Source organism: Centropristis striata, chromosome 14 (genome assembly GCF_030273125.1).
Source record: "Centropristis striata isolate RG_2023a ecotype Rhode Island chromosome 14, C.striata_1.0, whole genome shotgun sequence".
NCBI classification, from domain to species: Eukaryota; Metazoa; Chordata; class Actinopteri; order Perciformes; family Serranidae; genus Centropristis; species Centropristis striata.
In genome coordinates this window covers 23,688,574-23,715,458 of record NC_081530.1, presented here as the reverse complement: position 1 = coordinate 23,715,458, position 26,885 = coordinate 23,688,574, and the positions used below count along the sequence as shown (strand labels likewise).

The 26,885-nt window shown below is 38.4% G+C and overlaps 1 protein-coding gene across 2 annotated transcripts in view; it reads left to right on the top strand.

The window, feature by feature from the left end:
* Window positions 1–26,885, top strand: part of akap9 (A kinase (PRKA) anchor protein 9) — an 88,405-nt gene that overhangs the window by 44,901 nt on the left and 16,619 nt on the right. For both annotated transcript variants that reach the window (XM_059349347.1, XM_059349346.1), the window contains exons 21-29: window positions 1,865–2,097; window positions 8,384–8,546; window positions 14,663–14,757; window positions 15,800–15,917; window positions 17,465–17,503; window positions 19,369–19,601; window positions 20,270–20,389; window positions 25,743–25,919; window positions 26,452–26,556. In XM_059349347.1, the coding sequence (XP_059205330.1) occupies window positions 1,865–2,097; window positions 8,384–8,546; window positions 14,663–14,757; window positions 15,800–15,917; window positions 17,465–17,503; window positions 19,369–19,601; window positions 20,270–20,389; window positions 25,743–25,919; window positions 26,452–26,556 (1,283 nt within the window). The remainder of the gene's footprint in view (window positions 1–1,864; window positions 2,098–8,383; window positions 8,547–14,662; window positions 14,758–15,799; window positions 15,918–17,464; window positions 17,504–19,368; window positions 19,602–20,269; window positions 20,390–25,742; window positions 25,920–26,451; window positions 26,557–26,885) is intronic.

The window sequence follows — 26,885 nt, the reverse complement described above, 5'->3', positions numbered from 1 at the left end:
TACAAGCAGTTGGCACTTATTAAATCTGGATAACAGAAACAAATAATACACAACTGTATTTAAACCACATTAATTACAGTGTTGTTACTGTGTTAAATTGGACTTTAAAAAGCAGTTTAAAATTTAGGTTTCAACCAGAGTTATTATAGTCAATGAAAACTGACAACATAACGAAAACTAGAATTGAAAAAAACATTTTTGTTTACTGAAATTAAAAATAAAAACGATAACTAACTGAAAGTGTATTGTGGGGTTACAAAACCAACTAAAACCAACTAAAATTATACTAAAATGTCCTTTGTCAACTTTTTTTCATACATAAAAAATGTATTTACTTAGCTCCGACCAAATAGCTTCTGGTTAGTGAACATGCAGGAACAAATTGGTTAATATGTTTATTGAGACTAGGACGTTACACCACTATGTGAGTCGATTTCCTTCAAAAAATTCAGCACTTCACTCGAACCAATATTCAAAACACCCGGAGCTGCAAGACTAAATAATCTTGTTGGGGCTTAGATGGATAAAGCAAGGAAATAAAGGCAAAATGTATTGTGAACTTTTTGAATCTCGCACCCAGCAAGTAACCCATTACAAAAAAACTAAAACTAACACTAAAACTAAGCATTTTCAATAAATTAAAACTACTAAAAACTAGCAAACTCACTCTAAAACCTAATCAAAACTAACTGAATTTGAAAACAAAAATTCACAAAAAAATTAAACTAAAATCTAATGAAAAATCCTAAACTATTATAACCTTGGTTTCAACACAACACATCCAGGGTGTTGTTGGAAACAGAGACTGCACTTTAAGCTAATCTCCTCTGCATGTGAATATATTCCAGTACAACAGAGCAACACTGCACCATGACTACAAAATCCATCCATGAACAAAGAGGTTACTTTAATGCAAAAACACACTATCAGTTGGTTTATATATGCATGTCTACCGTTGTCAATGTGATTAAATGCAAATATCAACCTGGACAGTTCGTCCCGTGAGTCAGACGTCAGAAAAATATTAGATTTGCCTGCCGACTGAATGGTTCATTATAACTGGTGGTGGTGACTCTATGGGAGCTAAACACAACAAAGTCTCATGTTAACCAGCTAATCCTAATATTTACTGTGGGTGTTTCATGTGACTCGACACCTTTGAATCTTTTTAATTCACAACTTAAAAAAAAAAATTTTTGCCAGGTTTGTTTGCGTAATAGTTGCAATAAGTGTTTATATGCATAATGCTGTCAGAATAATGACTTTAATCTGCATCTATGATTTAAAAGACCCACTGCTGAATCTCATCGCATACTGTTTTATGTAGAGAAAACTAATGTAAAAATAATGCCTGCTGTTATCATGATTTTCTCTGAGAACGTGAGGTTTCAAAGTGGAATAATTAAATGCAGACTGTCGTGTAGCTTAACGGCACGGTCGTGTGAGCATAGTGTACTCATTTGAACCGCATGATGTATGTGCTTACGCCCTCATTATTGTTTTATATTTAGCACTGCTTTACATCCTGCTCTGTGATTAATATAAACTGCACATGACTGGTGTTTCTGAAAGGTTGTACGTCTCCAACACAGAGCCTTACATCAGTTTATTTCATCATGTGAGCTTCAAATGTTTTAAAGAAGCTAAATATTTACTGTTCTTGCAGCATTTTATATAATCGCACTGATTTTTCTCTCACAGCATCTTGGTAAATTACACTTTAAAAGAACATCTGAAAGCTTCTGTAAGAGGCTGTAAGAGGCTGTAATAGACCGGTTACTCATAAAGTATCCGAGTGAACATTAACTCTGTAAAATGCATCAGATTTGTGTGTGATAACTTTCTGTTCCTCCGGTCATTTCAGGTCACTCTGCAGAGAGTTGTCAGGGCAGCGAGACCTCTGCAGACGTAGCGAGTCTGTGGTCCGGGGAGACGGAGGCTGACGAGGGTCTGGAGGTGTCTCAGCAGATGATGGAGAGTCTGCTGCTGGGTGCGGGGACACAGCTGGAGAACGAGGAGTACCTGATGGGCATCAGCAGCCGACTCCAGACGGCTCTGGAGAAGATGTTGATGGCGATCAGCGACACCACCAGCCAGGTAGGAACATTTTTTGTGACTTTTTTTTACCCTTTCTGTTTGCTAAGAAACTCTTTTAGTGTTTAATTTAAGGAGGTTAACTGTGTTTTGTTTTCTTGAAAACTGTAAGTGACAACTGATCTTGCAAACAGGAAAGATCATCTTTAAGCTAATATTACTTTACAAAAAAAATATAAATTAGACTTAATAGCCTGGTTTAACCCAGCCAGCTCTGAATGTCTGGTTCAGGTAGACAATAGAAATAATGTTTGATAAAATAGAAATATAAAGTGGGAATATAAGTTGCAAAAATTAATTAATGGAGTGAGACAAATTAGGCGTAGGTTAGTGTCTTTTCAAATACTTTTTTTTCAACACCTTGGTTTGCAAATAAAAAACATAATTTTAAACCTTTAAGATATAGAAAAACTGCTTAATGCAAGTGTTATAGGAATACTTTAACACTTGCATTTTGAGAAAGAAGCTTAATCTTGTGGATGGTAAATAGAAAGCATAAATAAGACTTGAAACGGGGGGAAACACCGAGCCTGCCTCTCTACAAAGGTAAACTTTTGTGTTGAGGGTGGACCCTGACATGGTCTATGCTCGACCTTTTGTTGTATGTTTGTTAACTGTTTTATTCTATTGTTTTCATTGTGGACTTTATGTCCTTATTTCTGGAGCACCATATCAAATTAATTTCCCTCTGTGGGATAATAAAGTTAATCTGATCTGCCGACCAGAACCTGTGGAGCTCACTAATGAACATGTTATATTTCATTAATATTCAGAAACCAAGAAAAGGCCTTAAACTTTAAACTTTATTTCTCCCTGAAGGGCAATTGGTTTTGCAGCAAAGTGCAACAAGTATAAAAGAAATGACAGCGAGGAGTTACAAGGCATCCAGCAGAATCAATCTCATCATATATCTCTCTGCAAAAAATGAATTTGTTCTCTGATTAGATTAGTATAATACAATCAAATAACGACTAAACCAGCCGAATAATCTGACCAAATATTCGATGCCAACTTGTAATACTCAATAATACTATTATAGTGGTTTTTAGTCCTTTGTGGAGTGAAATTGGTTCTTTTCATATTGAGATTTCTGAAGAATTATTCATGAACAGTCCAGTGTGTGTGTGTGTGTGTGTGTGTGTGTGTGTGTGTGTGTGTGTGTGTGTGTGTGTGTGTGTGTGTGTGTGTGTGTGTGTGTGTGTGTGTGTGTGTGTGTGTGTGTGTGTGTGTGTGTGTGTGTGTGTGTGTGTGTGTGTCTGTGTGTCTGTGTGTCTGTGTGTGTGTGTGTGTGTCTGTGTGTCTGTGTGTGTGTGTGTGTGTCTGTGTGTGTGTGTGTGTGTGTGTGTGTGTGTGTGTGTGTGTGCAGAAAGCTCTAGTGACACATTTAGGCTTTGTCAAAACATTTAAATACCCGCACTCGACACTGTTAACCCCCTCTGTGAGTTTCTACGCCTGTTCATGGAGGCATAATGGGGATGAGACTGCAGAATGCGGCCGGCAACAAAGTTGGCCTGTCTAGAATTCACACACAAAAGAGCCGCCTCATTCCCAGTGGTTGCCTATAGATACGAGCTGTATTTACACTGAGCTTTTGTCCGGTCGATCGGCCTATCATCGTCAGTGGTGGACCGAGCAGCTCCACCCCCCCTCAGGCGGTCCGTGTAGCTGCACCCGCTGCGCCCAGCGTCAGCCCAGAGACGAGGCCAGTGTAACTAGGCCATTGAATGTGTTACTGTAACTGACATCACATCTTCCCGTTGGCTGAAATTCATGCGTTACTCACGCTGAGTTGGGTTTTATCTTACCGATCTAAAAATAGCTTTAAAGAAATTTCAGGCCAAGCATCACTGTTGTGCACCGCAGAGTGCCTGTCGATTGTCAGCTACTGAATCATTTGGATACTTACAAAGGCTGCATTACATTTTTATTACAATACACACACTCTTCTTGCATCTTATTGGTGTTTCTTCTTCTCTTTATGTATTTTTTATCATAGAATTGAGAATAACTTGGATAATTTATCTTCTCTGTTGTCATTTTTTTAGAATTATTACCGAAACATATTCATCAATTACATGTTGTTTATACACCCCAGTGTCACACACTTACTTAATTCTGATTTGCTGCACTAACAAGGTTGTTATGATAGTAAAGAATCACTGATGTCATTACACAATAAATAATAACAACAATAATCATATAGTGATATAGTAATGATAATAAAAACAACACTAATAATAATAATAATAATAATAATAATAGTAACACAAATAAAAACACAAATAACAATACTAACAATAATAATAATTATAATAACAACAACAAATTATCATTTATTTGATAAATCAGCAGCAATTTAAATTATTTAGTAATTAAGTATTTAGTTTGGTCTTTAAAAATAATAAGATGAAAAATAATTGTAATAGGCGTTTTTTTTTTTGAGAGAGAGATATTCTTAAAAATTCTGTATATTGTCCTGGAAAATGTTGTGTATTATGTATGTGTATTTCAGCCCCACACCTGCCCATGTAAGAGAATTTATAGCAGGTTTACTGGACACAAATGTCATGTGGAAGACTTTTCAGACATATGAGATAAATCCTTGTCCCTAAGAATGACTTATGAATGAGTCTCAGATACTTTGAAACCTTTCCTCTTTGTCTTTAACTGCGCATGGCATTTTTTAAACTATTTTCTGACATTTTTATAGAGCAAACATTAATAAATGAATCAAGAAAATACTAAAAAAAAAAAATCATTATCCCCATTAAAGAGTCACTCTAAATTTTACAACAGATTACATGTCACTCTGTTTTCATCTCCAAGTAAACACCATTAACAGCACAATAAACTTGTAATCAACAAAGCCTCTTAATGGTTTGCTCAATGATTTCCTCGCTACAGTATTGATCTAATGTACATTAGTCTTGTCAGTGAGCGGAGCTGCATCGTCACGTCTTGACTCGGCCTCGTGAACTAAGATTGATGCAACAAGCCGATCAGGAATGTTAAGTATCTTTTGTTGAACCAATGCTGTAAATTATTTGCCCGGGGAAGGTGTTTGCTCACCCATTGCTCACTCCCATTATCTGCCGGTGAGACGTGGAAATTGTTTGTGAGCAGTCAGTATGACGGCTGCCAAACAAAGACAGTAGGCGGGACCAAGAGGGAACGTGTCACAACGATTTAATTGCTTTTTTTCTGCGGCTGCATACAGAGAGAATCCAGTTTGACAACTTTTTTAGTGGGAAGGGCATGTGTCTGTGGGTTATTTGTGTGGACAGCCCGTGATCTATTTGCAAATCTACCTGGTCCAGTGACTCCAATGATAGAAGCCACACCTGCTTCCCTCCCACCTTTGCTGAGCAGTATCCTGCTGAGTGCGATCAGTGCAGGAAGTGGAAGAAAAAACCTCTCGTCTGAGTGGTGAAAACTACCCTGGAAGTCTGGGATTTAATCTTTTTTTTAAAGCACATGGGTAGACGGAGGCAAAGTGAGTGTAAAAGAAGGACAGTAGGCTGCCTCAGGGCAGAAAATCTCGCCTGACAGGACAGAAAGATCCGGCTACAGTGAGTAATATTATAGTAGGAGCAGGGGAGCATGCGTGGAGAGGGAATGACAGCAGTCCTAGAAGGAAGTAGAAAGGAAAGAGTGGAAGACTTAAGTTGTCATTTCCCCCTCCATTGGCTGCCACTCGGACTAAACAATTAAAAGGGGCCCCTGGGAGGCTTCCCTGCAGGTCGGGGTTGCTACGGTGGCATAGTATTGTTAATGAATCTCCAGAGAGAGAGAGAGAGAGAGAGCAGAGAGAGAGGAGAGCAAGCCGGAGCAGACGTGGGGGTGTGAGCTTCACCGAGCGGCATGATATGGTTTCACTCTGAGGAAAGAAGGTCAGAGAGAACAGAGAGCAGGAGTTGGAGATCTTCAAAGAGGACGCTAAAGAGAAGAAATGCTCGCCTCTGTGTTTACAAACCTCCTGCGGTCGTGTTCAGGAATGCCTTTTAAGCTGCCGGATCGAGATGTGGCTTCAACCTTCTGTCGAGGATGACAGTTAGCAAGCAGGACCTTAACAAATTCTCACTGTTTCCGGATGATTTGATCTCTAAATATTTACCTGGAACTTGTTCTACCTCCACCAGGCAGCATGTGATTGAGATGACGTGAATGTCACCCTCTCCCATTGTTGTTTACTCTTCCCGTGTGTGTGGCAAACACATAGAAACTGTTGCTTGGAGCTGTCCACAACTGCTCACTGCTTCATCCCCCACTGGACTTTATTCTCATTTGCGGTTGCACAGCTCATCCTGACGGATCACCTGAAATGGAAACAGCTTTTAATGATGCCAGAAAGGACGCTTCAGCATAAGTTCACCCTTTTGTCCATCTGTCTTTTACCATGGATTCATACCGCTCTTACTGGAACTCAAGTCTGCAGACGTGGGTGGAAGGGGAAGACCAGGACATATACGAGGTGGAATCTCGCATACCCCTTCCCCGACCTTTCCCAGTCTGCAGCACCTTGACCGAGAAAAATGCTGTAGTGGTGCAGACGCAAATCTCACATGTCAACCACAGGACTAATGGTCACCTTCTTAAGGTTATCTCCAAAATCTCCCTGCCCACTCCTCCGTATACAGTAAGTTCACACCTGGTGTCTGTACTGTGTTGGACAGGTTTGTGTCTGTACATTGGATAGAAAGATGTGTGCTGCTGATAAATAATTCATAGGTAAAACCACCACAGCCTGTTTTCTGCTGTTCAGGTCTGCACATGCAGATGTGATGTAAGTTAAATGTCATTTCACATCTGAGCACTGCAGCTCTTTCTCTGCTTTTTTGAAGCAGTAAGTGGAAGATTATATGACTTCTAATGTGCCAGGGTCACGTTTCATCTTCCTCGTTCCCATAATGTTAGAATGAGACCTTTGCTCAGGGAGATACGGTAATCTATGGAAAGCAACTGTGAGCGTGCTGTTATTGCATTATGATGACTTCATAACTCAGCCACACGGAAAATAAGCCCTCTGTCATCTTCCTGTTACGTCTGCACATAATATCATTTATTTTTGACTGGTACAAGTTGCCTTTTTATTGCCAGTTCACTTAATTTGAAGTCTTTCTGCAAACTATACATAAAGACTATGAACTGTGTTTCCAAACCAGTTGTAATAGAAGTATATTCTTAAAGGTCCCATATTGTTTAATATAAAGCAGATCTTTATCAATCTGTATAAATACTAAACACTCTCAATCCACAGAGACACAAACACAAACAGTGCCTTTTAACCTTTTAAGGTTTTGATGTCACAATGAAACTATTACAAAGGTAGAAAGTGCTGCGAGTGTGCCGTTACAGTCATTACAGTGAAGGTGCATGGCCCCCTTTAAAGGCGACAACAGAGTGCTCGTCTAAGTTAAAAACTAACTTGATTAACTTGATTTAGCAATTTGCTTTCCAGCTGCAAATCTTTGAGGTGAATCATACTGGTATTGAACCAAAATGTGGGTCATATATTAAGTCGAGATATAAATAAAATAAATATCTTGATATCAAAAGGGGCATTTTTAGGCTTCAGTCCATATCATATTATAATACATCTATATAAGTAATGTGTGAAGTTTTGTGTAAGATAGGTGGACATTAAGAGCCATGAACTGTAGTCAGCTGTTCTGCATTATATGAGATACATGAGATACTTTTTTTTTAATGAAGAAAACAAGAATTTCAGTAACAATTTGTTTCAGTTTTAATTACAGTTTGCTCTGTATCATTCATGCAGACAACAGATTACTTGTAGTGTAGAAATACGATCAATTGCTAACATACAATTCAGATGAAAGTGATAAGGGATGGATTAAATCATGACCCAGCTTCTTTGCAGAACTTGCAAGTTGAATATTTAAAGGGGGGGAACAAGTGATTAAGAATTAATTTCATGAAGTATTGGGATTTCATAGATGAAGATTAATGAAAGATTGGTGAAAATTAATGACTTTAAGTTCTTGGTGTGGGTCAAGCAAAAATACTGGATCCTTTACTTTTCATGCAATTTGATAGCATCTTTCATTAGAGTCTAAATTAAAGTCTTACACACACACGCCACCAAAGACATTATACAAGTTCTCCTCATGATGAGTAAACTGATCATTATGTGTAAAATCGGTCAGGTGTCCCTTCAAGGCAAACGATTCTTTTTCAATGTTTCTTCTTCTAAGTCTGTTTTATGCAAGTCTTCCTTCCCTAACTCTTCTTCTTGTGTGGCACTGTCTCTTTCCTGTTCCCCTCTCAGGTTGAACATGCCCGGATGACCCAGACTGAGCTGATGCGGGAGTCCTTCCGCCACAACCAGGAGATGAACGAGCTGCTGCAGAAGCAGGAGGAGCTGCAGGAGAGACTGGCCGAGGAGGGCCGGGCACGCGAGCAGCTGGCTCTGGAACTTCACCGTGCTGAGGGTGAGTTTCTCTGCATAATATCGTTTTTTTTTATTTATAATGGAAAAACTCACTCTTCGTTTATTTAACATTTACTGAACCAGGATTAAAAGACTAATTTAGACTGGTGAAGACATAAAACAGCACAAAAAAACAAGCGTATAACAATTTAAAATGACAACAAAGAAGAAATTGCAGAATTATAAGCATTCTGCAACATTAAAAACATCTAAAGCCAGATGTACTTGCATTCAAGTCATCAGAATCAGTTTAAATGTGTGTAAATGGACCAGCTCCTGAAAATTCGGCTGATTTTGCAAATGATTCCAAGCCAAGGGAGCAGCATACTTAATCACACTTTTTCCCAGTTCAGTACCGATTTCAGGGACGTTTATTAGAAAAATAGTTCTCACTGCTAAAACAAAGACCTCCCCACACTTTTTTATAGGATTTAGATCCGTAGCTGAGAAGGAAGTATCCAAAAACAGCCTTATGAATTAGAATATGCTGATGGTTAGGTCTAGAAATTGGGATTAGCACAAAATAAATGGATTGAGTTTCACTTAAGTGTTTTTTTGTGGACTTAGAAATCTGTGCATCCACTGTAAAGCCATCGTCCTTAATGCAGCCTCTTTAAAGGAAGAAATGCAGCACTCTTTTTTTTCTCTGAATGTTGATGTGACAATGTGTGTCTGTATGTCAGAACGACTGCAGAAAACAAACGGCATAAGGAAGAACTGAAGTGAGAAAGCATCTGTGCATCTGTTTGGGGGAGGGGGGGGTGTCGCGGGGAGTGATGGGATCAGCTGTTTGAAAGGGAGAGTGAAGGAGTGTGTGGTGAGAAATCACCATCTGTGGTGAGAAATCGACAAATGGTTAATTTGTGTTTTTCAGCCTGTCTCTGATTTGTGTTTGACAACTAAATCACAAGTGTTTTTGTGAGAACAAATTCAAACCTTTAAGCTTGATTAACCTCGATTCAACGGGAAGTCTGTGGGCAGATTTTATTAAAGTGCTTTTAGAGCTTTTGTTGTTGTTGTTGTTCGGGGTGGGCAGCTAACTCGACGTCTCATCCATGTCAGAGACAGCTGGCCCGCGAGGGTCAACTGTTACAACCGCGTCCGTTCCCTCACTCACCAGTCGACTGGGCTCACTTTAGGTCTCTCACTGGTTTTGGTGAATGTACAGTACAACAGTCGTTTGTTTCCTTTTGGCTTTGTGTACACGCTGAACAATGGTGAGTTTATAGCTTCTTCTAATCTTCTATCATCCTTCAATAGTATCCTGTTACCATGTTTGTTTTCTATAATCCTACAGGGGTGCTGAAGTGCAGCAAATATTTGCAGTCGAATAAAGTTTTACAGGTTCGACTGTTAAAGACAGAGACCATGTGTCATGCTGCAGAAAATTAAACAACGCACAATATTATAGAGAATATTGCAGCAATTATTAGTTCATATTTTTATTATCGGTTATTCTGCTGATTATTTTTTCGGTGAAAAAGGTGTGCATATCTTTACTTTGCCTCTTTATGTCTGACCAGCAGTTTTATTTTATTTTTGCCAAAAAAACAAAACAAATATTCACATTTTAGGAAATGAAATTAGAGAATATTTGATATATGTTATGTTAAATATGTATGTTAAATATATATGTTTTTTTTAAAAAGACAGAAAAACAAAACAAAAGACATCCTCAGTCTAGATTTCTTACATTTATTGTACTGTACTTTTATAGTTTGTTACCTGCTGTGTGGAGGTTTAGGGAAATAAAAAATAGAATAATCACAAATGCAATTTTAATGATCCAGAAGAGAGCTATAATAATTTTAAACAGGGCAGATTATCATAAACTAACCAACATGTTGTTTATAAACTCACATGCTCTCAAAGTTACAGATTTAGTGGGCGTTATAAATGCACAATTATTGCATAAAATGTAAAAAATTGGAAGCTTCCAGACTGCTTCAGGAGTTGTTAGAGTGGGTCAGTGAACTGAAGAGAAATTTGCATGTTTCCAGAAACAAAGATTTGAACAAATGCAAAACAAAGATGCATAAGAGTCAAAGGAGTCATGTTGTTGAGTAATATTGAAAAGAAAATTAACATTTGTAAACACTTAATCGTTAATAAAAAGTATTTTAAAAAAGATGATTAACAAATATAAAATACTTTTTTAATAATGGTAAATTATTTTTTGTTTGTGACTTTTGTGTTATGTAAGACACTTTGTTATATATAAGATGCATGTTTATTTTGTTTCTTTTATGTTAAATTTATAAATCTAAAGGGCATGATACAAAACATTTCATTTATAAAGGCTGGATGTAATAAGCTCTGGCTTCAGGCTACTTCTTCTTTGGTTGCTTTAAACTTGCTTTGACTTGCTGCTACTTCAAAAGTAATGACTTGTCATTGTTTTCTTTTTATTTGATTTTTAAAAGTTGAAAATAAACAAAACAAAACTGAATGCTTACTCAATTATCAATTTTTTGGTAATTCATTTTCTATTGATTGATTATTAAATGAATCAACTAATTGTTGCAGCTCTAATATAAAATAAATGTTGTACCTAATATTATAAAACTGACATTTTGTGTAAAATATTTGTAGACCAGCTGTGCCTATTTGAGTCTTCCTCATTAAGTTTCAGGGAGTGTTTGAAATCTTTTTAAGCCGATGTCTCTTGAACATCTATTCGTGCACATGCCATTGAAGTGAAAGAAATAATTCTCCTCCTATTGTGTGGATGATCCACGCAGGTAAAAGCTCAGGGTGTGGCCTTTTAAAACTGGTTTTGAATGCACCCAGGAGACAGGCTTAACCTGGAAAAAAGATCCTTGTCAATGATTGATGGAGTGTATTATATGTCCGTGAAGAGTATTAAAAGCCTTATTATGTTCTAAGAAGAGGAAATTACATTCATTATAAGCTTTATTATCTTGATTTTTTGGCACATACAATACAAATTAATAGGAAATAACAATACATAGACATAATTGAACATTTGAATAAAAATGATGAATGTATGAAAATACAATTTAAAAAATACTTTAACATGTACATTAAAAAGGCAAATACAGAAAATATAAAGATGTTGAATTACAGTTTTGCAGAGAAAAAGATTCCCAGCAGTGCCTTGTGTAGTTAGGAGATTATGATTTTTTTAGTCAGTAATCATGTGCATCTGATAGCTGTGTGTCTTGGCGGTTTCCCTCCTTAGGCAAACTTTACACACACGCTTCAGTTCCTGCTCGAATGTCTGATATAATTGTGATCTGCTGACAGCACAGGTGACATTTACCTTCTGCCTCTCTCAGTTTTAGACACACAGAGCTCATATCAGAATCAGAAATACTTTATTGATGACTAAGAAAATGTGAGGTTGTATTTATTGTTATGTACAATGTGGTGTGTAAAGCCCTTTAAAGCTAAAGTAGGAAACTGGAAAAGTAAATAAAAACTTGTCGCTCTCTGATGAGATCATTTGTTCGACTTTTTTCATAATAGCAGCCGCAGGAAAAATTTTCTTTTTTTTTTTATAGCAAAACAGCACACTGAAATATATTTCTGAAAACATTTTGGGGTGAAAATAGGCAGTAACATTCTTGACTCCTATTTGACAGCAGTTCACAAGCTGCTCACTGATATGACAGCTGCGTTCAAGACTATTCGGCTCTTATTGATTGTTTTCGATCAAGTAGGGTAGATGTGAATAGGACAACTAGGAGGAGGAATTTGATTTTTGTCTGTTTCATGTGTTTATTACTGTCAGGACATAGTGACATTTTTATAGTATATAGTATATAGTATATAGTATATAGGACAATAGTTCTAATAGTTACCAGCAGTAACCATCAGTTACCAATAGTAGCCTAAATGAAAGTATTGCAAAAAGAAAAAAAAACATTGCATTGTTCAATTCTGACACAAATTACTGTACTACTCAGGCAGTATTGCACAATTGATTGTTTTTTTTTGATCAAGCGGGGTGGATGTGAATAGGATAACTAGGAGGAGGAGGAACAGGATTTTCATCTGTTTCGTGTGTGTTTATTACTGTCAGGACATAGTGATAGTTTAATCATAGTATATAGAGGACAAAAACTTATTTCTATCAGTAACCAACAGTTACCATCCATTACCATCACTTACCATCAATTCCCAGCAGTTTCCAACAGTTACCATCAGTTACCATCACCAACAGTTACCATCCATTACCATCACTTACCATCAGTTACCATCAGTTACCATAAGTTGCAATCAGTTACCAACAGTTACCAACAGTTACCATCAGTTACCATCAGTTACCAACAGTTACCATCCATTACCATCAGTTACCAACAGCTGCCATCAGTTACCATCAGTTACCAACAGCTACCATCAGTTACCATCCATTACCATCCGTTACCATCCGTTCCCAACAGTTCCCAACAGTTACCATCCATTACCATCAGTTACCAACAGCTACCATCAGTTACCATCCGTTACCATCAGTTACCAACAGTTACCATCCATTACCATCAGTTACCATCAGTTACCAAAAGTTACCATCCATTACCATCAGTTACAATCAATTACCACCAGTTACCATCCATTACCATCCATTACCATCAGTTACCATCAGTTACAATCAATTACCATAAGTTACCAACAGTAACCGTCAGTTACCATCAGTTACCATCCATTACCATCCGTTACCAACAGTTACCATCCGTTACCATCCGTTACCAACAGTTACCAACAGTTACCATCCATTACCATCAGTTACCATCAGTTACCAACAGTTACCATCCATTACCATCCATTACCATCAATTACCAACAATAGCTTTAATGAAAGTATTGCATAAATAGTATTGCATTGTTCAATTCTGACACAAATTACTGTACTATTCAGTCGGTATTGCACGGTTGAAGATATGAATTATAAGTAAATTATGGGGTTGTAGCTGCTGACAGACTGAGGGACACTCTGAGGGAAGAGTTGAAATGTTCAATGGCCACAAGCAGCAGTGACTTCCCATGGCGCTCTGTGGTGCATCTCGGCGGAATGAATCTCGTACTGATTGTTCATCTGTGCTGGACCAGCACGTCATGGAGTGGGTGGGAGACATTGTCCAAGATGACACGTAACTTGGACGGCGTCCTCCTCTCTGACACCAGAGAGTCCAGCTACAAAAAGTACAGAACTGATCACCACAGACTCACAAACATCCAATGTTTTATGAGCTACAGAAAACATTGTACATATAGCTCAATGTATATGAGCTACAAACATGAATCACGTCAGAAAATGTATACAATTTATCTTTAAAACTCATCTCATTCTACACCAAAGTTGCAGTTAATGAATAAATAGTTTCTCATTAGTCTCTAAGTGTGTGTGTGTAACCCCCATTCACTGTAACTAAGACCTGAATACCGTCGTGGTGCTTAATGCTTGCTGACCTGTGACGGAGCAGTACATTAATGATTGTAGATTCATTGTTTGTTTATAGCTCAGTTTTGTGCTTCATGTCAAGCAAAATGGGTCAGACATGCTCACTTGTCTTTGCATTTGTATGCAAGTTTATGCGGTTCGCTGTGTGATGTATGTCTGTTTTTGTTTGCTGTTGTGTTGTCGGTAACCCAGGATTTTGTATCCCGCTATTAAGTGCTCGTTCATCTGGATCGCTGCCGGTGTGTGTGTGTGTGTGTGTGTGTGTGTGTGTGTGTGTGTGTGTGTGTGTGTGTGTGTGTGTGTGTGTGTGTGTGTGTGTGTGTGTGTGTGTGTGTGTGTGTGTGTGTGTGTGTGTGTGTGTGTGTGTGTGTGTGTGTGTGTGTGTGTGTGTGTGTGTGTGTGTGTGTGTGTGTGTGTGTGTGTGTGTGTGTGTGTGTGTGTGTGTGTGTGTGTGTGTGTGTGTGTGTGTGTGTGTGTGTGTGTGTGTGTGTGTGTGTGTGTGTGTGTGTGTGTGTGTGTGTGTGTGTGTGTGTGTGTGTGTGTGTGTGTGTGAGGTAGATTCAAGGCTGAAATTAATTTCTCTTTAACTCTTCTGTTAAGTTAATGTAAGAATGGGAGGCTTACAAAAAGGTAATAACTTCATGCAAAATGACAATTCTGAATTGCTGTCCTCCTCTTTGTTTTGTTCTCATTCAGGTTTGATTGACGGCTACACAGGCGAGCGGGCTGGGCTAGAGGAGCAGTTGCGTCAGAAGGAAGAGCTCCAGCTGAGTCTCGAGCAAGAGCTGCAGGTGAGGCATTCCAGCAGCAGCGAGAAGGGGAAATAATTACCTTTTTGTGTGAGATGACTCGTTTGAAGGTTGATTTTTTTTTTTTTTTGCCTTGGCTCCGAAGAACAGTAGTGACTCACGTGTAGCACAGTTACATGAGGTTGATTTTGTTAAAATATCTCACAGAACAAACATAAAATGTGTATATGTAAAATAAAATGTGAGATATTATGTATAAAAATTTTTTTTTATTTAAATAGCACCTTTCATACAAGGAATGCAGCACAAAGTGGTTAACAATAAGAGAAAATATACATAGAATGAGCATAAAAAAGGGACAGAATGCCATATTTATTCTCAAATAAGATGGAAAATAAAACACTACATAATAATAGCTAGATAAAGATTTTTTTTTAAATGAAATAGAATAGATAGAATGCATAACATAAGATGTGAAAAAAAACCCCACTGAATGATATAATATATTATATAATATATAATGATATAATGAAATAATAATAACAAAAAATAAAGTTAAAAATATAAAAATCTACCCATATTTACAGCATGCACTTATTACTATCTATAGATGCTGCTGTAGTTTTTATTGTGTATTAGTTTTCTTGTTGCAAAAGCTTGTTAAAAGACCAAAACCAAAAAAAATAAATCCTAATTAGAAGTATTTTCTCTGTCGCTAAAGTAACTTATATGCTTATGTTTTATAATAAGAAAGAATATCACCATGAGCCTTATCCTTTAAGTGGCCACATATATTTACATTCAATCACCCAGTTTGTAACTAAAGATCATGTCTCCATCTTCAGCATAACTTTATTCATATAGCACCTTTTGACCAAAGAAAGTTTAACAGAGCAAAATTTAAACATGAAAATAAGGATAAAAAATATACAAACATGTATACAATTTACTAAGACAAAAAGAAATGTATCAATAAAATGATAAAATTCATTAAATAAAAGTCAATAGAATAAAATAAAACGAACACAAGGTATAAAAAAATAATGTAAAAGCCAGTAATTAAAACTGATATTTCTCCTCGCAGGTGACGGGTAGCCGGTTGCACGAGTTGGAGCAGGAGAGGCTTCAGATGCAGGAGGAGCGGGAGCTGCTGTCACGGCAACAAGACGCCATGAGGGAGCACGCCGGGCCCCGAGAGCTTCGTACGTATCCCAGAATTCTCCTCCTGGAAATATATACAGAGTTTTTAGAGCCCACTGACGGGAAGCTGTTATCCTATAAAATGGAAAATATAGGAAAAAATTATATTTTCATGTAATAATGTTTTGGTGTAATAATGTACCAAAGATAATAGAGAAGGAAACAACAATACTAAATTGTTCAGGTTTTGTGTTCTTTTTCTTTTTTCAGACTCAAGTTTGACTCATCTAAATTATGATAAATTGCAGCTTAATTTTAGAGATTCAGTGGTAGCTGCCAGCATGTCATGCAGCAGTTATTGTTGTTTTTAGCTCTTTCAAAGCCGTAAATATTGACTCTATACAATACCCAGACCTGCATTCATACTGATTTTATACTGGCTTCTGGGAAAGAGCTAACAAGCTGCACAAGCCTCATATTGATTTATATTGTTGTTCCAGGGTTGCTGTGGCCTACTGGAAATGATAACAAACATTTATGAGCCATAATTCAGCTGCATTGTCAGATGCAGGAATTCAGACCAAGGGTCAAAAAGTCAATAAAATGTGATAATCAGAATATTTTTTCTTTAATGTGACAATGCTGATGCTCTTATCTTTATTTCTTACACACTTGCTACCGGTATTTATGCCACACGTGAGGTTGTAAAGAGTATTGATATTTACATGCTGTTTTTTACCATGTGTTTAAATCAATACAATTTTAGTTAATCATACATTTTATAGTATTGAAAGTATGGAATATGTATGTATGTATATATATATATATATATATATATATATATATTTATTATTATTATTTTATTTATTTATTTATTTTTTAACAGATCTTCACATATCAGAGCTTCACATATTTCAACTCAAGGTTTCACAGATGAAGACCACTGTAGTTTGTCTACAAGTGAAGTAGCATCTGAGGAAAAATAAATAATACTAAAAAAACATTAATACCAATGTAAAGAATGCCTACAAGGTCAGGAAAACATTTAAGAATAGAAATAATATTGTTTATTTTGATTATTGTTACCATTTTTCTATAACAGAACAGTGCAGGTTGTACATTAAAAAAGGAAAAAAAATAGCTTACTTTGTGTGCCTAGGACTTGTTTTTTTTACTTTTGCTGTAGTATTGAAAGAACATATATAGATTATTGTTTTATAGATTCATATTGTATCAAAGTTAAAATCCTTGTGTTGTGACATGAGCCACAAGTCCACAAATTCACAGGTTTTGCCAAGAAGCGCTATGGAAACATGAAGCTTGATAACTGTAATTTTGCTCATTTCACATTATAACTCCTGTATTATCAAAAAAGGTTTCCCATGAGTACGTTCTCTGATAAAAATGGTGAGTATTCTGTATTTAAGGGTACAAACCAAACGGGCTATTTCACAATCTTTTTCCTTTCACAGCATCCTTTCCAAAGCTTTAACCAGATAGAGAAACACTGGCTCTTCAGCCTTAACTCTTCTTTATCTCAGAGTTTTCCTGTTCATGACAAAAAAAAACAGAGCATGTTACATTCCTGTGCTTTCTTATTCTCCTGTAGGCCTAGTTGAAGCTGCAATGGTTGCAGCACCTGAAGCAGGTGTGTCCACTTTGAGCATGGCTCAGTCATATCTACTATATGTTCTTTATAATTGTCTCACTGTAGCCGAGTGAAAGTTTATCTTTTTAACCCTTTAATCCAGCAACTCACCAACAAAGCTTGGAGCTTGCTTGCTTTGGGCTCACAAACTCACTCAGTTCAATCACTAACCTTTGCTTCAGCTTTTCATTTTGATTGATTTCTGTCCCGGTTCGTCATTTTAAATGTCTTTTGAGTCAATGTAAGCACTCATTTTAGCATGATGAAATGCAAGTAATCTTAAGACACTTACAGTGCCAATTAAAGGTAAATGAGCCCCTTGGATTTATCTGCATTTTTGCACAATTTAGTCAGAAAATGTGGTCTAATAATCTTCAAAATGTCATGAAAATTATATTATTATTTCAGGAATGTCTTGATCATGAATGTTTCTCTTGAGTTCATGTCATAGAATCTCAATTGATTTGAGGCAAGATTACCATTCTGAAACATTACTCTTTTTATCTTTTATCTAAGCTATTTTGTAGTTAATTTTTCACCGTATTTAGGGGCATTATTGTGTTAAATCTTCCATCTCCTATTAAGCGTCAGATAACTGACAGCTTCCCTGAAACTTAAACTTGTAAAAATTACATTTATTCATTTGAATGACTCTTTTTTTCTCATGGTGGTTCAGGCTCAGGGACAAAAAAAACAACCACAAATCATTATCATCTATGCTTCACTTTAAGGATAATGTCAAGATTATTAGTTTGCTGCTTTATTACGCCAATCAAAATGTAAGAAAACATAAAAATATAGTCTTTTTTTTTCAATATGAATTATCATCAATTTATTTTAAGGACAGAAAGACATGTGCTTTTCTCCATGGTGCCTTTTTCATGAGCACATAAATCTCAACCTCAGTGATATTTAGACAGGTTCTTATTTGCACGTTAACACTGGAATCAGTATGAAGAGTTACAGTAATATTTTTTATGTGTTAAAGCAATTAACAACTAACCACTAATTAAAATCTTGACTTGTATGAGCTTTTTAAGAGCTAATTCTTGATACTTTTGACTTACTTTTCAACACTGAGATTGTTTAATAGACAAGACAATTCAATTTATTAATGATATACTTTGACGATGATCTGACCCCTTTTTATGGTTAAATTGTGCATAAATATGAATAATTCCAAAGGGCTCACTTTCTTGTTCTGGTGCTGTATATGTAACTTTCTAATTGTCAATCATCTACTCTCTGAATCAAGGCATCTTTTTTTAATTGTTGTCTATATTCTAGATCTATAGCTGCTGTCCTTTCAGCATTTCTTTGAGCGAGTGAGATGATTGGCCGTTGAGGAAGTCCCTCTCCCCTGCCTGTAAATGCTTATTGGGCATGGATATCGCAGTGTCTGGGCTGTCCACCTGTCTGTTCTGTCATTTGCACTCTCTCACCTTGTTACTTTTGCACTAATCCTGCGGGGTTTGATCCTGGGTGAACCGGTGTGGGTTGTTCCCTGGTGGCAGCGGAAGAAACATCATGACGGGGAATCATGTTCGGTAATGGGGCGTTATGTTTGGGACGTTGACTGAGATGCCGAAAGAGTCTGAAGTTTGCCATGTTTGCAGAAGAAGCTGCAAAAATGACAACAACATGAGAAAATCTCAACATTTCAGAGAAGAAGGTTGATTATTCTTTAACATTGCAATTAAATCTAATCACATGGCTCACAGACTTCAGACTCTTCAGTTTGTCCATCTCAGCATCCTGTTTGTCACCAAATCACACCTGAATGACTCATTAGCTGAAGTTAGTCACCTTCAGCTGACAGGCATTGATGGCTAACCTCTCCTCCGTCCTCCGCTGTATTCTTTTAGACCTCCTGGAGGAGACGGAGAAGCTGATGAAAGAGAAGGTGGACGTCCAGCGTCAGGCGGAGAAGGAGAACACGGACCTCCTAAAGCAGGTGAAGCTGCTTGAGGCGGAGCTGGAGGAGCAGGTCAACAGGGTGATCGAGCTGGAGCACGCTCAGAGCACCGAGAGCGGAGACCTCCGACAGCAGGTCCAAGCTCTGGAGAAACAGCTGGAGAAGAACAGGAGGTTCCTCGATGTGAGTCACAGAGAAAATTACCTCAAGTGTCATGAAGCTTTTACTTAATACTCAACATTGTGTATGCTTTCATGCTTCGGGGCGTTTTTTAGCTCCTGTGACCCTTTTTTTTTACTGCAATATAAAAGTCCTGCACCTCTATTGAAACAGCACAATCGTGGTTAGAAATGGGGACAACTCCAAAATATCTCTTATGCAGGATACCACAGTAATGATGCCATAAATCCTTGACATACTTCACAATATTGTCCTCTCCTCAGTCAAAGTTTTTCTGAAGTTTTGTCACATTTTAAATTAAGTGATTTTGTTGAAATATCACTATTTTAAGCGTAGATTTTGTTATTTGTCCTGCATTTGATGATAACTCCTTCAAATTAAAATTAAAACTCCAAGCCTAAGCGAGTCAACTAATCCTGATTTTACTTACATTTCTATTTTGACAGCCAATTGAACACCAAGTTGGTCTGTTTTTTTTTTTTTTATTTAAACGGGACTCACCCCCTCTTTCACTTCAGACTTCAGACAAACAGCACATCGACACTTGCTCTCAAAATGACAGTTTCCTCATTGAAAACAGTTTCTTAACAGGTGGATTTGCAAATAAGGGAGACCTTTATTGAAGCTCTGATTAAACTTTTTCATGTCCCTGTCTTTATTCTGCTGTCCAGGAACAAGCCGTGGACCGAGAGCACGAGAGGGATTTCTTCCAGCAGGAGATCCAGAAACTGGAACAGCAGCTGAAGAATCCACATAAGCTGCAGGCCGGCTCCGAGCAAAGAAACCAAGAGGTAACAGGAGACAGCTCTGTTCTCTGCCAGAGGACCAGGCATTAACAGAGATGCTTATTTTCTGAACATAACACTGTTGTTATGAACACTGAGCCGAGAGTCACACAGCGAAACAAAAGAGCCGGTAGAATTACCTCGACAGTGACACCAAATAGTGGGAGTGTTACGCAAACCAAAGGAGGAGAGTGGGAATGTTGTTTGTCCTTTGCAAGTTGTGTAACAGTGGGTTTTATTTGCACAGTCATCAAATTCACAATACAGTGGGAGTGATAACATTTGCCAAAGTTAATCACTGCACTGGTGCAACTGGTACTTAGATACAAAGCTGTCAAAATAACATCACATGCTTGTATGACATGCATTTTGACATAATGATATGTCATGTCATGACTGCTCTGTTTGTAGCTAGAAATGGCTCATATAAACCCACTGTACCCTACAGGGAAAGTTAGCGAGCATCTGGTGATCATAGTGATGCATTTAGCAGCTAAACTCTCCAATATTTCCTCTCAAAATTGATGCTAAATGAGAGCTAGCTCTGCACTCACTTAGACAAGATACATTTTTTAAGGTTTAAATGAATCCATGTTGTGTTTACACCTTATTCAGCTGCCCCCAAGTGACCAAAAAATATAAAATTATTCTGCTTTAACACATACAGTCCCCTCAAAACTATTGGAACAGCGAGGTCAAATCCTTTTATATTTGCTGTAGACTGAAAACATTTTGATTTTGACATCAAAAGATGAATATGAGACAAAAGGTCAGCATTTCAGCTTTTATTTCCAGGTATTTTACATCTTGGTCTGCTACATAACTTAAAAGATAACCGTTTGTAAAGGAACACCAACTTTTTAGATTAGCAAAAGTATAGGAACAGATAGAAAAATAGATTAAAGTGAATAACTTAATATTCAGTTGCAAAGTTACACCCTTTTAACTATAAAGGCAGTCTGAACAACAAAAGCTGAAACTGAGAGTTGACATTCAGCTCTGTTCAATGTAATAGGACACACCTGAGCAACAAAAACACCTGTTAGTCACATATTCCAATAATTTAGCTCACTTGAAATATATATGGGTTCAAACAAAAAGTGCTATCCTCTAAGTTGTGTAACAGATCTTGATGTAAAAACCTGGAAATAGAAGCTGAAATACTGATCTTTTGTCTCATATTCATCTTTTTATGTCAAACCTGTTTTTGAAAGTTTTTACAGCAAAAATAAAGGAAATGGCCTCGTTGATCCAATAGTTTTGGAAGGGACTGTGTTACACTGGTACTATGGCTTTATTGTTTATTGTATATGATTATAACTAGCTTGTATGATTATAACTAGCTTATAACTGATAAGATCGCAAGTCTTTGATTTCACAGCTATATTCGGTGTAACTCTTGGTATCTGGTTCTCAATTGTGAATTCTGACGGTGCGTTCAGACCGGACGCATAGCGAATATTTTGCGCGACAAGATTACATACAAAGTCAACGCAAACACGCGAATAGACGCGAATTTTTGCCGGCGGCGCGAATCGCGGGTTTCGCGCGACGCGAATGCCGCGATTGACGCGAATGTCGCGGCGCGAATGAAACAACGCGAATTCGCGTGAGTTATAAATTCAACTTTGGCGAAATATTCGCGTGACGCTGTGTCGGGACAGCCTATCAGCGTTGAGATTCTGGACGACAGTGTCCGAGATACATACATGAGAGAGAGGAGAAAAGAGGCAGGAAGGAGGAGTGGGTCGGCAGGAGGGACAGGAAAAAGGTGGAAGTACTCTGCGGTCCTCTCTCCGTGCTGAGTGTGCCTCCGGATGATGTCACTCACCCAGACACGACGGCGTGTTTTCCGACGTATCTCGGACTTCCAGAGCAGGTACAGGGACGCTATGCTTGTCATGGTTGATGACAGAATGAAATGGAGGGAATTATTTGGCGCTAAATAGTCTCTTGGGCGAAAATTCGCGAGTTATTTACTCGCGCGAGTGACGCGAGTAAATTCAACTACTCGCGCGATAAACTCGCGCGAGTAACGCGACGCGAAAATTCGCTACGCGTCCGGTCTGAACACGGAGTCACATTTTTCTAAATTAGTTTCATTTTACACAGGAGATATTGAGGAGTATTGGACTGTGATAGACAAATAATAGAAGGACATTTCTTTTGTGCATCACTCTTGTCCACTGTTTCAACCTTCACACTGTGTATTTGCTTTTTTTGTGCTTTTATCACTCTTTGGCTCCTCAAGGATTTCACTATTTACTGTCATTTTTCATCCACTCACATTCTAGCCTCTAGTTCACTCTGGGCAAGGAGAAATTTAATTTTGATCCGCACAGTTGTCGTCACATTGCAGCATATTTGAAACGCTAATTATGTCCTCGAACCAGTCGACTGCCTCCTCGCACAGGACAAAATAATGTGGCAGTAAATAGTTCCACTCTGTTTACTGTGAAGGCTTCGTGTTCATCACAAATTCAACTTGTTTGCTTTTTGATGATATAAAAGAACAGAGTGCGCTGGGTTATTGGCCCTTAGCACATTTCACTTGCCCAATCTGAAACTTTATTTGACGAGATAAATCAGTTATTCCCATCAGGGGAAGATGAGTTTAATGCTCATAATGTTCTCCGTCCTGCTGCTTGTTGTCGTTTCCTCCTAAATTAGATAAAGACTTGAGTTACTATGTAACTTGTGACTGCAGCTTTGATTTATGCTTTATTGTTGTTAGGTTTGAGTTTTGTGGCTTCCTGTGTTTAAAGCATTAAAGGGACAGTTTGAATTTTTTTAAGTGGGGTTGTATGAGGTCTTTATCCATAGTCATGGTATTACCTACACTAGATGTTAGTCAGCACGGCCCCGGTTTGAAGAAGTAGGCAGGAGTACCAGCAGGGAAGCTGCCTTTCAAAAAAACAAAATCAGTTCAAGTATTCCACTATATTTATAATAATTTCATCACTTTAATTTGCTATCTGATAACCCTTTTTTACAGGGAACTGAAGCTGTTGTCTTTGATCTCTTCAAAGCCACCAGACTCCACTGACGAAAACAGTAATTTTACCTTGCAGAACACCAGACTTGCTGGTCTACCACTGCCTCGATTGTTAAGCTTGTTTGCATTATTGTGTAACTTTGGTGTTTTAAAGGATCAGTTTGAATTCACCAGAGTCACACAATAACACAAACAAACTGACTGATTAGAGCAGCGGGGGACCGGCAACTCCTGTTTTCTGTGTGGTACAATGAAAAATATTTTTTTTGTCAATAGAGTCTGGTGGCTTTGAAGATGAGAGGTAAGATAAGATATGTCTTTATTTATTCCGCAGTGGGGAAATGTAGTTGTCACAGTGGCTCAAGATACAGACACATAGATATAGAAGACAGAATAAAAATATAAAAAATAAGACATATACATATACATAGATACATACATCCTGAAGAGCGCATCAATGTCTATTATGGCTTAAGTTCCCTTTTGTAATGGACTGTCTAACCACAAGGTAAAGCAGTGAAAATACTCTAAATATAGTATGCACTTAAGCTGATGTTTATTTTTTTAGTTGGCTAAAATCCGTTTTAGTGCTGCCCCCGTCCACAGCAGTACATTAATCCTGCCTGCTTCTCCAAACTGGGTGGCCATAACCCACTGTTTATGGATAAGTCGATCATACAACGCCACTTCAAAAAATCCAAACTGCCCCTTTAATTCATACATCAGTCCTGCTCTAATGCTTTAAATTCTCAGGCTAATACCCCAAAGACAACCTCTACTATTTCTATAATTTCCCGAGACTCCTGCAACATATTTATCACTAAGTGCTTTTTCTGCCCCCTCTTGCCCTTGAACTCTCCATCCTCTGGTCCTTTATGCCTTCTCTCTCCTGTGGCTATTTCAGGTGGATGGAGTAACCTTTAAGGTATTGCTTCTAGCTACACGTAGACTCAAGTCTCCCCCAGAGAGCATTTAGTGCATTTTAGTAATCCCACCCAACCCTGTAGCAATTAATGGCCTGTCCATCTCAACCATCCTACGCCTCTTCCTTCTCCCTTCTGCTGTGTTTGTCTTCATTCAGAAGCAACTTCAAAACATTGTCCTCCCTGAGTCGTCTCCTTTCCCTTGTCTCTCCCTTCAATGCTCCAGTATAAAACTCAGCAGGGGGAATGCAGGGTGTTCAAAACATTGGTGTAAAACAAATATTATGTTAGTTGTTAGCAATTATCTCACTCTTTGCAGACTTTAAAAGGCTTTTCATATTCTGATCAAAATGAGCTTTCATGTTACAATTATTGAAATGGAAAGCTGGATCTGTGTAATAAAGACATAGTAAACAGCATTGTGCATATCAGACAAAATAGTGGCTGCAGGCAGAATGTAACTTAATACATCGTTTACATCGCTTTATTTAGCCTGCAATATTGCAGCTTTTGCATTGTGTTCATACAAATTGACATTGCAATGCTGATACATTTTCTTAAAAAACATTAGGTTTTGCAGCCCAAGTCTCTAGCCATGTCTTTCCTGAATGCAAAGCAAGAAATTGGATAAAGAAAGCCACTAGAGTTGACATGAATCCATAACTGAACCACAAGGGGCATTCTGGTACAGTAAGAGAAATATAAATAGACCATTCAGTGTCGAAGCACTCATGAAGAGTCCATCCTACACTCGTGTCACTTTAATATTTAATGAAGGGCTGCCAGCAAGGGGGTGTATTTCATCTGCCTTACTACAGTCTCATTTTGTTTTGAATCGAAACTCTGAATAAAAACATCCTTTTGAAATGCATTTTTGAAACGACAAGAGACATAAAAAGTCAGTCAGTCGTCTATAAAGTGACATAATCATCTTGTTTAATGAAGAAGGAGGACATTATTCATCCAGATAAAGATCTTTTATTCCTAGTCCTGAGATTATCCTAAGAAAACCTTCATCTCATCGCCCCTCTTCCTCCCCTTCATTGATCTGCTGATGTTTTCCCGTCTCACAGATGGAGCCGTTACCTGCCAGCGATCCTCCTGGTTAATGTGCTGCTCTGTGGTTTGTGTCGCCCTGAATGAAATCTCTCTCTCCCCCTCTGTCCCTGCACCCTTTTTTTTTTTACTCTCGGCCCCCCTCCTTTCTCAGGTGGATCAGCTGACCTCGCAGCTAGCTGTTCATGTACCAGCTATGCTGTAGCGAGTGGCAATCTGAGAGCCATTCTCATTAAACAAACCCCTCTCTTTCTCGCTCTCTCTCTCTCTCTCTCTCTCTCTCTCTCTCTCTCTCTCTCTCTCTCTCTCTCTCTCTCTCTCTCTCTCTCTCTCTCTCTCTCTCTCTCTCTCGCGCTTCCTTCGTTCCTCTCTCTCTCACTACCAGGTGGACCAGCTGACCTCCCAGCTGAAGGAGAAGGCGGATTGGTGCAGTGAGCTGCTGCTCAGCTCAGAGCAGCTGCGTCGTGAGTTGGGAGAGCGCGACGAAGAGATTGACAAGCTGGAGAGCCGCATCCGCGAGCTGGAGCAGGCCCTGCTGGCCAGCGCTGAGTCCCTGGAGAAGGTTAGGACGGGGAGGGGGGGAAGGGGGGGAAGAGGGAGATGAGGGATGTGCAGGAGACTGAGTCAGAGACAGCAAGAGAGATAGAGCGGTCTGAACAATAGCTGTGGAGCAGGCAGAGGGTGTGTGTGTGTGAGAGGATGTAGATGATGTGACAGCTAGAGGAGGAATGGGAGAAGGGTTGGACACACGGAGAGGGAGAACAATGTGTGGGTGGGTCTACTTCAGCCGCCCGCGCCGGCAGTTTGTTGTTGGCGATGAGCTAACTGTCAAGATTGCCCCCCAGTGTTCGTGGAGGGCTGTTGTGAGTGAACAAAAAGAGCAGTGTAGGAAATGCTCATGTATCTGCTGACAAATGGCTCGGACATCCAGTTGCACCAAAAGATAGAAAAATGGACAGCGAGCGTTTAGAGTTTGCATGCTTGAAAGTCTGTTTGATCACAAGAGTTTTTTGTTCCTTCACGCCTTTCTGCGGGCGTCGTAAATAACTGCTGAGCTAAATAGTTTCTTTTCGTGTGTGTTTTATGTGTCGCAGGTTGAACAAAAGAAGCAGCATGCATCCATCACAGAGGCAAAACACTCCACGCTGGAGGCTCAGCTACAGACAGAGAGAGAAGCTCTGGAGCGCAAAGAGAAGGAGGTAGTGTGCTGCTCAGTTTGTGCTCCAAGGTTTTTAAAGCACAGATTTATTAAAATGGATAATATTTCTGTCGGAGATCCAACTGGGAGGAAAACTTTGTGTGTTTGAAGAAAAACTGCTCTTGATTCTGATACCAGAGCTCGTTTTGCATAAAATTTGCATTGCATCGAATATAAATATATTTCAAAGGAATGTATTTGAATTGTAGGCTAAGTAGGCTCACAAACAGGTGTAGGATGGCAGATTTCTATGTAAACATATGTCAATGTTTTAAAAAAAAGTCTACAATGCAATATCAACTACAACCCAAATTACAAAACTAACTAAGT